Source organism: Danio rerio, chromosome 21 (genome assembly GCF_049306965.1).
Source record: "Danio rerio strain Tuebingen ecotype United States chromosome 21, GRCz12tu, whole genome shotgun sequence".
Classification (NCBI taxonomy): Eukaryota; Metazoa; Chordata; class Actinopteri; order Cypriniformes; family Danionidae; genus Danio; species Danio rerio.
In genome coordinates, this window is record NC_133196.1 from 14,772,314 (window position 1) to 14,785,862 (window position 13,549).

The 13,549-nt window shown below is 35.4% G+C and overlaps 2 protein-coding genes across 25 annotated transcripts in view; both read left to right on the forward strand.

Moving 5' to 3' along the window:
* Positions 1–9,806, forward strand: part of camkk2 (calcium/calmodulin-dependent protein kinase kinase 2) — a 74,561-nt gene extending 64,755 nt beyond the window's left edge. For 2 of the 3 annotated variants that reach the window (XM_073935071.1, XM_073935073.1), the window contains one exon: positions 3,243–7,667. In XM_073935071.1, the coding sequence (XP_073791172.1) occupies positions 3,243–3,315 (73 nt within the window). In that variant the 3' untranslated portion in view covers positions 3,316–7,667. Of the gene's footprint in view, positions 1–3,242 lie in introns of all 3 variants that reach the window. The other variant, XM_073935072.1, reaches the window with a different exon arrangement.
* Positions 9,807–10,067: 261 nt separating this feature from the next.
* The window catches only part of zgc:113162, a 49,234-nt gene continuing 45,752 nt past the window's right edge, over positions 10,068–13,549 (forward strand). Inside the window, exons 1-5 of one of the 22 annotated variants that reach the window (XM_073934632.1) lie at positions 10,131–10,244; positions 10,355–10,426; positions 10,868–10,896; positions 11,035–11,144; positions 12,160–12,473. Coding sequence is in view for 3 of the 22 variants with exons in the window: in XM_073934629.1 (XP_073790730.1) it covers positions 11,091–11,144 (54 nt within the window). In the remaining 19 variants the exon portion in view is untranslated. Of the gene's footprint in view, positions 10,245–10,354; positions 10,471–10,867; positions 10,897–11,034; positions 11,164–12,159; positions 12,474–13,549 lie in introns of those variants that run through there. The other 21 variants (XM_073934639.1, XM_073934635.1, XM_073934642.1 and 18 more) reach the window with 21 other exon arrangements.

Sequence of the window (13,549 nt, forward strand, 5' to 3'; positions counted from 1 at the left end):
ATTATAAGTCAGTTCATGTATGTCCTGGGCAGTTCAAGACGATGTTTATCCAGTCCTTCTGAATATCTGCATGCAGTTTAAAGAGGGCAGCATCCTGATTTGCCACCCGGCCATGGTCATTTTTTTTTATCGAGACTCTGATTGGTTTGTCAGACTGGGTACATTTGCATGCGGCCTCCCCGGTACACAAAAACATGGTAGTCACTCTTTCATGTGCCTCCTTGCAGGGGTCCTGGTAGGAGGGGTGCAGAGTAAATAACATTTTCTTCCTTACAAACATTTGCTTAGACTGTAATATCTTATTGAGAATAGGAAAGAAAACTATTACAAATAACTGTAACTATTTAAATGATTAATCAATAGAAATGGTTCATGTAAAATAATGAAAGTGTAAGGCTGGCTAAAATCGCAGCAATAGATAGAAGCAAGTTTATTTGCTTGTATGTCAGAAGTTGCAGTAGATGTTTTCGTTATTAACTTTTATCTTGATGTTTATAGACTTTTAATAGCTATTTTTAAATCACATTTTACGTGATGAGCATATAGACTAGTTTATACATTTATTTATTCATAAAAATAAGATGGACAAAGACTGTCACTTTTCACGTTTAGTAGCACAAGAAGCAGATTAACGTTTTGATTGTTTTTCGCAAAGTGTCAGAAAACACTAAACCCCAAACTCTGTGCCTTGAACAGGCAAATATGCTTGACATTGCAGCCTGCTCTTTATCAAACAAAAATTTAAAGCTGAAACTGGATGGTCATCTGAGAGATGTCATGTCATGGTAAAGACATTTTCACCATGTTAAAAGTACACATGATCTCAATTACAAAAGGGAAAGTAACATGTTTAAGGCAGTTTTTACGATTTTGAGAATGAAAATGTAATTTGTTCTATTGAACAATACTAATAAATTATTTCAGTATATAATTCTTATTCATTTTACTTTCATTTATCATTAAGGAAATACACTGCAGGTGTTTAGAATAAAAAAAAGTTATCATACTACCCCAAAACTGATCCAATACATTAAGAATTTCAATTGTTTTTGTATTTCATACTCTATTATGTCATATTTCAATATGCAAATTAGGAATTATTTAATTAAACATGCTCATTTGCATGCTTTTCTACGGTTGTTTGTAGAATTAAATGTATGTTGTATATAATGGTTCAAATTATCAATGAATATATCTCCCTGTCAAAGCCTTCAGAATACAGATAATAATTAAGGATGTCCAGATTCAATCATGTTATCAGAAATCAGGCACGATCATGCTTAAAGCGCAAAGGCACAGTTCATCACTCCCAAGAGAGTACAATTATTGCAATGAGTGACCTGCCATTCACCTTTGTTGAGAACCCTGGATTTCTTATGCTTATAGAGCACGGAGAATCTTGATTTGAAAATGTATAATAGAAGTATCGGATCAGGTTTCGTTATCGGTAGATATCAAAAATCAAATGACTTGGACAAGGGGGCAAAAAAACCTGATCGGGACATACCTAATATTAATAAAGGTGTAAGGCAGGGGTCTCAAACTCGCGGCCCGCGGGCCATTTGCGGCCCTCAGTGTAATATTTTGAGAGAGAGCGCTCCCCGCTCCGCTGATTCTATCCGTACACAGCGCGCTTGTCACTCAATGCGCGTTGTCGCGCGCGTTCTGATCAGCTGTGTTGTCACGCAGTACTCAAGAGCGGTGTTATCGCACGCCTACTGAAGGGCGGGACCGAGGGTGTGTCGCGTCGCGGGGGCACTTTTGATCATTTTGGAAGGGCACTTTCTATGCAAGACTAAAAAGGGCATGTGCTCTGCACAGGTTGAGCCCTATGTGTGCACGTGCCTGCCCTGCATCTTATATATATTGATATTATAGGTAGATACAGACTGGTACAGACTGATGTGACTGGAGTGGGGTGGGGGTGTTTTATTTATACATATATACGCCTTTTTTTAGGTGAGGGAATGGAAGTTTTGAGTGAGTTCTCCCACTTTTTTCCCTAGGACTTCAATAAGTCAAAATACAGGTCAAGACTTAATGATGATCATCTTCAAGCCATACTGAGGGTCTCAACTGCTTCCGCTCTAAAGCCAAATGTGGTTCAGATTTGTGAGAAGAAGCGCTGTCAAGTCTCTGGCATCAAGAAGTAGGCAAAAGATGCCATGTTCAGAAGAACTGTTCATAATCTTCACTCAATGTTCTATTAACGTTCAGAAGACTTCATGTTCAGAAGAAATAATTAAAACTGTTAATAATGACATTTGAGGACTTTTTTTTTGTGAAATCCTTTATGCGGCCCAGCCTCACCCAGACTTCCTGCGGCCCCCAGGTAAATTGAGTTTGAGACCCCTGGTGTAAGGTGTAAGTGCTTCTGAAGGGGTAATTTATGAATGAAAAATAATTTTTGAGAAAACAGATAAAAAAAAGTGCTGTTATTGAAATTTACAGGAACAAATTAAAAAGTGTGACAAAAGAAACCTTCAAAGTACAATTTCTTTCCATTAGAGTAAAAAACACTTAAAATAAAAGTGCCTTGCCTACATATTTTAATGGCTGTTTTATAGTATAGACACCAAACTTCATAGTTTTATTCATATCTGTTCCGAAGTCTTTGACAGAAAGATATATCCGTGTTTTATTCATAAAAAGAAAAATTGTTTTTATCTATCCTGGCTGTCTACAATATTTTTGGATCAATGAAGTAATCAAAAGAGATCCTCAAAACCCCTTTTTTTAAAAACCTTGAACTCTAACATGTCAAAAAAGAAAACAAGTCATTTTAAACCTGACTTAATCCAATTAATTATGCCAGAAAGCATTTCAAAGTAGCACATATTTAATGAAATAATGTTCAAATACTTAAACATAACATTTTAGAAACTTGCAATACACACCAAAAGTCTGTAGTTCTTAATGTATTCAATCAACAGTTCAAGTATGCTGAACACTATTCATTTTTTACCCGATTTACCTGGATAGCATTTGCCTTTAAACGGCAAAAAAAAAGAAAGAACAAAACACATTGATCTGTAAAAAGGAGGCCCAATCTTGCATTAAAAACTCTTCCCGGTGCCCCTGCCTCCTTGCGACCCGAGCATATGACTGATGCCATACCATGTACTTAATTTCCTAACAATTAAAGCCACACTTAACAATTGCATTTGTCTGCATTGCCATAGACAGGTTGGCACGGCTGGCATGTGCGCTTATTTAAACCTCCGCATTTGTCTGTTTCCTAGGAAACAAGAGAGCGAGGAGGGCATGCGAAGCGTGGACCTGCCCTTCGTGGGCGAGGATGAAGTTCTGTCCTGATAGTTGTGGGCGTCTTGTTCAGGGGATTGGCGCTGGGATTGGGGCCATTTTGGCTTCAGGAAGGCCAGGATTTGGACCTGGGGCTGGGATGTGAAGTCACTCATGCATGTGTTTGTACAGTCCACGGCAGCATGCACTGTTTCTGTCCGCCCAGGTCTCTGCTGTCTCTCAGGACCTGTTTTTTCCTGTGTGCAAGTGTTTCTACTCTGGTCTCCAGCATGGAGACTTCGCTTTACTCCTCTACTTCAGCTAGGGGGCGCCAAATTATGGAGAATAACATCATGAAAATTTCTTTGAGAGTTTAGGGAGAGAGACATGCTGCAAAATTGCAGTATTGTTTCAGTAAAATAGAAAGAAATATTGCTTACATTTTTCATTCTTAATGTCGTAATCATCTAAAAAAAATCTAATTTAGGTAGTAAAGTACATATATGCATAAAATAAAGACATAAATTAAAAGTAAATTGCATTTAATAGTTAATTTAATAATCTTCAGGTTTTTATAGTAATAGATTTTTAGCACAAATGTATAATTTCTTAGCCTTGTCTACCACTCATAGAACAAAAAGTAGCTTTAATGTTTGTTTAATTCATTCATTTATTTATTTTGATTGAAAATGAAATATTCTCAGTTTCTCTGGATTTATGATTTATAGATATAAATTTGAGTCAAAATTAATTGTTTTATTCTGTAATTCTGCAATAGAAAAATTGGTGCCTAAAGTAACAATATAATTTAGGAAATCAAAATTAGGTGGAATAACCCTGATTTTCACTCTTAATAAATCAAAACATTTTTTTTTTTCTCTAAATGACACTGTTTGGCCCATTTTTGGCCCATAGCTCTATTTAAAACCGATTTCAATATTTTGGATCAACTTGGGTGATCAAGTCTTTTTCTATGCAGTGCATATGGCATATGTTTATGCATGGCATATGCTTATGAGGTTGAGCCGCACAAGAGCAGTGAAAGAGACGCTGAAGCCCCTTGTGAATGGGGCGTTAGTCAATTGGTTAATGTATGTTAAATCGCGCGAGAGGTTGAGCCGCACAAGAGCAGTGAAAGAGCCGCAAGCGGCCCCTGCCATATGCACTGTATAAAATAGAATAAATTAAAATATAATAAACTACAATCATACGACAGAGCCATTTGGAACAGTTCTTTATGGTTATCTGTGGAATCAAACAATATGCAAATACAAAAATGTAACAATCAAACATAAATTAACATGACTAATTGTGGATACACACATTGCGTGATTGATGCTAAAAAGAATAATTGTGCAAGCCTAAATGAAATGTAATCAGACTTTTATAAAATAATACTCATAGAGTAGTAACTAATCAGGATTGTTCCAGCTGATACCGAGTGCCGATTCCTTGTCATGGTTACCGGCTGATACGGAGTATCGATTCTAATGCTTCAAGCTTCATAATTCATTAAGCACATTTTCCCTTTAAGTATGATACTTAAGTGGTGATCCCACCTTACCTGAGAGAACAAATTAAGGATGTTGCATATAATCACTTAAACACATCTCTTTTTACTATTTAGATGTGAACAAATGGCCAGAAAACATTATTGCACAGATATAAAAATTGGTTAGAAAAATTACAAACAATCGCTCGTGTCACTGCAGCTCAAAACACGGTAAATACAATGGTTGAACTTATAGTAAAGAGACCATCACTTATGCGAGTTGCGAAAATAGATTGTAGAAACAGAGGTCACACCGCATCTGTATATATTTTAGCTGTTGTGATGGGAGCGAATCGATTGTTCTTGCCTCCACACATCATTTACTTCAGGTGTTGTGGCTACTGTTGGCTATGTATGATATACGTGAGCTCACATGCGTCTTTCTCTGCTTGTAAACTCCTAAACAAACACCTGTAATCGGTTCATGAGGTCGCCCAGATTGGTGAGTATCGATTAAATGTGATTATCGGCCGATACCGATCTTCGGCCGATTGATCGGAGCATCCCTAATAGTAACATTTTACACAAATACCTAATAAATCAGAGAAATCCAGAGCAAATGAGAACTTTCAGTTGGTCTCAGATAGACTTTTTACATAGCTATATATATACAAACAATATATGATTCAATTAGTCAAACAATAAAAGGCTCTTAATTAACTGCTCTGACATTCAACTTGAAAACCTTCTCAAAAAGCCAAGTTTGTTTTTATCAGATTTATGTAGAAATATATACATCAAATGACAGATTAGATTTGAATCCTTTACATTTTCTTCAGTGAAGTCTGAAAACGTGTATAAATATAGCAAGGAGACAATTCAGGATGCGATTAGGGAAAATACAGATATGTTTGTATATGTGTGTGTTTGTTGTATATCAACTCACACAGCTTTGTTTGTGTCATATAATGTCTGTTGCGCTGTAGATAGTGAACAGGAGCACGCCTGGAAACTATCTCATTGACTTCCTTTTTTAATAATAATTATTATTATTTCAACCATAACAAAGCCCAATTCCAAGAGATGCAAGAATTATGTTCATAGCATGTAGACACACACTACCTGACAAAAGTCTTGTCATCAATCCTAGTTGTAAGAGCAACAAATAATAACTTGACTTCTAGATGATTATTTGGAAAAGTGGCAGAAGGTAAAGTTTTCCGATGAATCATCTGTTAAACTGCAATCAAATCATCACAAATACTGCAGAAGACCTATTGGAACCCGCATGGACCCAAGACTCTCATGGAAATCAGTCAAGTTTGGTGAAGGAAAAATCATGGTTTGGGGTTACATTCATTATGGGGGTGTGTGAGAGATCTGCAGAGTGAATGGCAACATCAACAGCCTGAGGTATCACGACATTTGTGCTGCCCATTACATTACAAACCATAGCGCTCCTTCTCATACATCAGCTTCCACATCAAAGTTCCTGAAAGCAAAGAAGGTTAAGGTGCTACAGGATTGGCCAGCCCAGTCCCCAGACATGAACATTATTGAGCTTGTCTGGGGTAAGATGAAGGAGGAGGCATTGAAGATGAATCCAAAGAATCTTGATGAACTCTGGGAGTCCTGCAAGAACGCTTTCTTTGCCGTTCCAGATGACTTTATTAATAAGTGATTTAAGTCATCACAGAGATGTATAGATGCAGTCGTCAAAGCTAAAAAAAATAAATAAAAAAATACATTCAGGGCATGATCCTATTTTATTTTGGTAAAATAAGTGTTTTCTAGAGGTCTTTGGCTTTCATATAAACCACTTCTGACTGATACCAAATGATCAACTAAAAGTCAAGTTATTTGTTGTTACAACAAGACTTTTATCAGGTATGATATATACATAGTTATTTATGTAGGGCACAAATAACCTTTAGGAAATGCCATAGTTGTGACCGTTCTTCTCATTGTACATAACATGATCCTTTTAATCATGACGGTAACAGTTATTTCACTTCCTTTTCCTGTGTAGAAGTACCAAAATGCAATGTAACGTGCATTTCCAACTTTACCATTTCTATATCAGACGCATACTCTAACGTTTTTGCAGAAATACAATAACTCTGTGCGATCTATGCATGACTTTTCACTTAAGGAATCAACATTTCGTCTGTTTTTTCGACACAAATGTATGCCTTACATTTTCATACTCATATAACTGTAGCATAGGTCTTCATCAGTTCATAGTTTTTGCAACCCAGGCTCATTACAAAAATGTACCGCTATATACATTTCTGGAGAGTGCCAAATACGTCCCGGGAGGTATGTTTTTTTTGCAGTTTTTGTTTTCGTAAATCCACCAGAGGCCACTGTGTACATTTTTTCAGATCCTAAATTTCTCTCGCAAGTGCTATTTGTGCCTGCTGTTCTTGCATAAAACCACCAGAAGCCGCTGTCGACTGACTGACCCACCCTCTTACTTTCCTAAACCCAACCAATAGTGTTTTCAAAAGCACCGATTGGATCACCCACTCACTTCTCTAAACCCAACCGATAGTGTTTTCAAAAGCAAACCAGAAAAAGAAAAGCCCTCGACTTTTTATCACATTTTTCAGATTTTACCTCATTCTGACCTTGTTATTTAATTGTTTATTTAAATTTTTGTCTTTTGTTTTTGTCTTACCTGCTTTCTGGAACCGTTTTTTTTGCCAGACTCGAACATCGTCATCGTGGTCGACTCCTCTCTGTGTCTCAAGTTTGCTAACGTACATGGTGAGCTTCTGGACAAACTGGTAAAAGCAGAAAATCCATTCATACGGAGGTAAGCAGTCAGCTGGTAAGCGCGATAAGAAATAATGTCATACCATCTCGAGCGTTCATTTTAAAGACGAAATGCAGCCATTCGTATATTTCTGGCTACATAATTCGCAATCTCCAGAAATGTATATTAGGGCTATGTTTTCAGAATGAGCCTATGTTAAAAAATTTTTGGGGTGGGGGTATGGTAGAATTGTAGATAAAGTAGAATTGGAGATTTTAGATAAGCTAATAGAGTAACTCGCTTAAGCTCAGTTTTAAAGTTGGCAAAAATAGTCCAAAGCCCTGTTGAGATTTTCTCAATGTGCACTACTGTCGTGTATCTCCCGTGTTGACTATTTTTCTATGATCGTTTCATTTTGTTTGCTCTATTTAGCCGTAGATTTCCAAATGTCAAGAGTGACGGTGCTTTTTCCACCACTGAAATTTATAGCTCATGCTTCCACGTATCAGGGGAGTCTTTTTCTGCACAAGTAGGTTGAATGTATGTTGTCGGTTTACCTTGTTAACTAAAATCAGCTCTTTTTTTTCTTATTCAAACCACTCTTTGTTTTTTCCCTGCATGTTGAACTGCTGTATTTTATAGTACTTGTGTATTTTTTTCTCTTTCTCTCTCCTTTAGAGGTTTATTTTCATCTTTTGTGTAGGTACTATTACTATGCATAAGAAATCTCACATCGTGGTGCAGTTCTGGACTGTGTAAATCAGTCGGTCAGTCTCTTGTGTTTGTTCTATTGGATGTCGACTATTGAAGGAAACGTGTAATATTGACTTAAATATGCATGTGCGCTGGGGGGGAAAAAACAAAGCTGGTTATATATACATATCACTATAAATGTGGATGTTTTTAAGATTTTGATGACCTTTAAATAATATATTAAGAAGCAGATTTTTTTGTTTGTTTATAGAAAATAGGAAAGATCTATAAGGGATTTTATCTTTGCACATTAGAATGTTTAGCTGATTAAAAATTCAATGCATGTGTTAGGGCTGCATGATATTGGAAAATACACTTCCCAGCCACTTTTATTAGGTACACCTTTCCAACTGCTCATTAATGCAAATTTCCAATCGGCCAATCACATTTCATAAAGCACGAATCATCTCAGACTGGCTTCTTGAACATGACAATGAGTTCACTGTACTCAAATGGCCTTCACAGTCACCAGATCTCAGTCCAATACAGCACCTTTGGGATCCAACTATAGATCCAACCCGTTACTAGTAAGGTGTACCTAATAAAGTGGCCGGTAAGTGTACACTGCGATATAAATACAATTTCACCAGGTGACTTAAACGGCTTTATTTGAAAACTTATTATTTCAAATTGATTGGGATGATTTGTATGGGAATGAAATATAAATATATTTCATGTGATTTATTAGATACATAATTGATTATTTATTTAAATAAACACAATGGAGCAAATGTCAAAGTGAAACAAACAGCACTTTCTGGGGAGTGTCTGACAGTATTCGGGTACAGAAATTGAATAATCAAATGTAAAAGAGCATTGCATAGTCTTCTTCATGGTAATAATTTGATAAATATAATTTTTTAAAACATTTTTATGCTCTTTATGTTCTCTTAAAATACTTCAAACTCTTAAAATGTTCACATAGGCCTTAAAAGCACATGGAGATTTTAAACTTTCACTCTATAATGGTTAAATTCTGCAATGTCTCCACAAATCTTATGTGCTTTCACCTGTGGATTCTGGTCATCTTTATTCAATGTGTGACTATTGCAGATGCGCACATTGCTATATCGTTGCTCAAGCGATATATTATGCAGCCCTAGCACGTGTATTAAAAACGTCAAACGAGGCCTCTGTACAATCGAAATTACACAAAAGATTCACCAGCTCAGATCTAAGACTTCTGTTTTATTATTATAAGCGTTTCCTATGTACAGCCACTTTCTCCAAGACTGACTTTGCGAATGGTATAGATTGATTGTAGAGGTGTTTATGCTGTACTGTATATTTATAACCTCTTGAAATCACTCTTCACTGTATCTGCCCAGTATTTTCTTGAAGGGCTATGGTAAATGTTTGCATCCCTGTCACACAAGCGACTGCGTTTTGAGGGCTGTTTACAGGGATGTTACATTAATGCATGCTGTCATGGTCACACGGTTTCATTCGGCATGTTTTCGAAGCATGGTTGAGCTCTTTAATGCATCTCATTGCTGATCATTATATATATAGTATATATTGTATCCAGTTGATTATTTAAATAAATTAAAGTTGCCTTTACTTTGGTTTTATTTATGTTTCATTATTAACAGTAGTGAATGACATGGTTAAAATGCCCTTATTTTGTATTATAAAAGGTCATTAATTAGTTTTGGGGGTCTCCAACAACAGGCTGGTGCAAGGTCAAAAAACACTTTCATTGTCTTATAATATGCATTTATTTTTACCTAATTATCCCAACGACTCCCATATGATTTGTTCAGCTATTCATTTGTTCCCAAACCCCTCCTTTGCGTTAGGCTAATCTGCTGTGATTGGTCCGATGACTCAGTCTGTTGTGATTGGTCGACTGGGTTCAGCACGAGATGGAAACAAACGCCCACCACTGTTATGAAGTAGCGAGAATGTGAGCACCCAATACAGAAGTGCAATTAAGCAATGCAGTTAAACACCAGCATAGTCTCTGGTGTTCCTTCAATAGCGAACGGTTGGCAAGGTGTAGGTTATTGTATCAATCATCAGAAAAATGACAGGAACAAACACAGCACTAGGTCGGCTATACTGTGGTATTGTTGTGAAAATTAACTTTAATTGTTTATTTGCCACAGCTGAATCTCCAATTGTAGGTTATCGTCATCTTCGTGTCATGATCAGTATCCTGTCTCGCTAGTGTCTGAAGGGTAAGGCGCGTTCACGTTTTTCCGGAATCGGTACTACATATTTGGTAATGCACCGTGTCGACGTTGATGCATTTAGGCAAAAGATCTGAACCCAACACGATCCATTTATTCGACTCTGAGTTGACTATTTGGCTAAAAAAGAATCAATAGTTTTACACACAGTACACTTTCAGATATAAACGCCAGCTGGATGTTTACATTCACTTAGTGCTGTGTTATTGTTATTCATTGCATGTAAGTTCATTTTCAAAAACCTATAATAGGGGCTCTTTAAAAAAAACCTCAAATCTATCTGCAATATTATTATGTGAATTTCTGATGTTTTTAATCACATTTTTTTTTGCTCTGTTTGAGTGTGGTAGTCTTACAATAACTAACAGTAATAGTAATAGTGTTTACTTTGATTGGTTCACCGACAAATTAATTTCGTTTTGCCCACAGTACAATCGTGAAGGTTTGGGATGACGTGAGTGAGTAAATATCTGCAATTTCTATTTTTAGTCATTAGAGGGCGGTAGAGGACAGTTTTACAAACATGGAAACACCTTGCTAGTGTCTTGTCAGACCCCCCTTTTCCTTCAAAACTGCTTAAATTATTTTCAACACAGATTCAACAAGGTGCTGGAAACATTTCCTTGAGATATTGGTCCATTTGGTCCACTTGATGGAGATTTGTGTGCTGTCTACATCAGGCCCAGCACCAGATTTGGAATGTAAGGTGGGCCAAGTGACATTAGGTGGGTCAGAAAAAAATTAAGACCAATTTATTAAAAACATAAACAAAATAAAACATTTTTGAACACTGAATCATCTTGTTTTTTTAAAGTATGCCATAAAATATTTCAGATTCTCATTTAACATGTTTTCTTGTTTTTATTTACAATAAATCCCAAAATCAAGTGTAGCAGTGCAACAGGATTATGTTTGTTTGATATATATATATATATATATATATATATATATATATATATATATATATATATATATATATATATATATATATATATATATATATATATATTTGTAAACCTACTGTACCATTCTGTGTAGTGTAAACCATTATTTAAAGCAGTCAAAATGTGGTCAAATTATCGTGGTGGAAGAGGAGATTCCCCCCAAAAATGTGTAAAGCGCTTTGAGTGTCTAGAAATGTGCCATATAAATGTAAGGAATTATTATTAATATCAATTAAAATTTGTCAGAGCAGGCAGTTCAAATACAACAGATGTTGTGCCGTGAAATGCACCCCTTTTGTACCCCTTCATTAGCATTCTCAATCTACACTGATGAAAAAATCAAAGGCTATAATTGATTAAAACATTATATGATTATTAATTTGATTGATAATGCAAGAACAAGAAGTAAAATGCATTTTAACACTCACTAGGTTTACAAATAAATGTAAAATAAAATATTACCTGTAGTGTGTGACTGATGTAATGAGCCTGATTTTAAAATTAGGCTTTTTTAGTGGGTTTTAAACAAACTTTTACATGGAAAATGTGTATTTAAAGTGAATCTATTAATTTATTTATTATATATGTACTGTATGGAAGGGTTCTATTCATGAAACTCACCTCGGTCACTCTCATTATTGTCATAACTCTTATTAAAAATATGTACATATTCCTGAGGTGCTGCATTTTATGGCAGGGGTGCGTCTGATTATCCTACTCTGCTAACTGGTTGCTTTTCTCAAGACTTTCCATTTTACTTTCTTTTTTTTTTTTTAGATGCTGTGGGTGTTGGAACAGAAATCAGTGTGATATGCAGAATTAAGTTATTTTTTCATCAAATGCTGCTTGAATGGTTTTAAATTGCTTAAAATGCAAGATTTTAATGAAGATTGTAAATAATCCTGACTAGCATGGAGAATGTATTTAAAGAACACATCATGGTCACATTTCATGATGATTTTTCAGTTACAAATCATATTGCTAATATTTTGTTCCGGTACGGGGCCTGGGTGGACCAAGCTCCTTATTAGGTGGACCAGACCTACCCTGGCCACCCACCCTGTGATCATAAAGGGAGTAACAACTATCAGGTAGGCTGTGACTTTTTAATGATATTTTAGTTAGCACTAAGTTTAAGTGTCTGTTAAGTGTGACAAGCAAATGTCACCAAAACTATGGACCCATTTTACATATCTGGGTTTTACAACAGTCGTCGAATACAACAAATATTTTTACAATCCTATTTGCTGAAATGATAAAAGACAAACCTAATTTGTTGTTTTAGTAATTTGATGCAAGGATGATATAACATCAGGGGTGGATTAAACCAATAAGCGAGGTAAGCCGCCCCTTAGGACCCCGACCAATGCAAAGAAAACAATTTAATAATATAATTTTAATAATTATATGTAATAAAAATAATGATGGAATGTTCCTTTCATTCTGCACATGCTAATATTTAAATCTAATCACAAATATGGCTAATTAACTTATCGATAGAAAAAGAGAGTTTTGAGTTTTAATGCCAGGGCCCCATACCTTGCTTAGGGCCCCCAAATCACTAAGCGTGCCCCTCTTTATTGCATAGATAAATACTGTACACATAAATGTTTAAAAAAATCTAAATATTAAAAAAAATATATATTTTTTGTAAACATTTTTTATTGAACACGAGAGAATAGCATTCATTGTATACAAATGTCCAATTTCTTCTTTTTTTTCTTTTAAACACTTATAAACATTTAACCCCACCCATCCAAAAATGAAAAAAGAAAAGAAAAAGTAATTACATATACACAGTTGAAGTCAGATTTATTAGCCCCCATTGAATTGTATTTTATTTTTTAATTATATCCCAAATTATGTTTAACAGAGCAGGTAATTTTCACAGTATGTCTGATAATATTTTTTCTTCTGGAGAAAATCTTACTTGTTTTATTTTGGCTAGAGTAAAAACAGTGTATAATTTTTAAAAAAACATTTTAAGGTCAATATTAATAGCCCCTTTAAGCTATTTTCTTTTTTGATTGTCTATAGAACAAACCACGTATATAACAACTTGCCTAATCACGCTAACCTGCCTAGTTAAACTAATTACCTAGTCAAGTCTTTAAATGTCACTAAGCTGTATAGAAGTGTCTTGAAAAATATCTAGTCTAATATTATT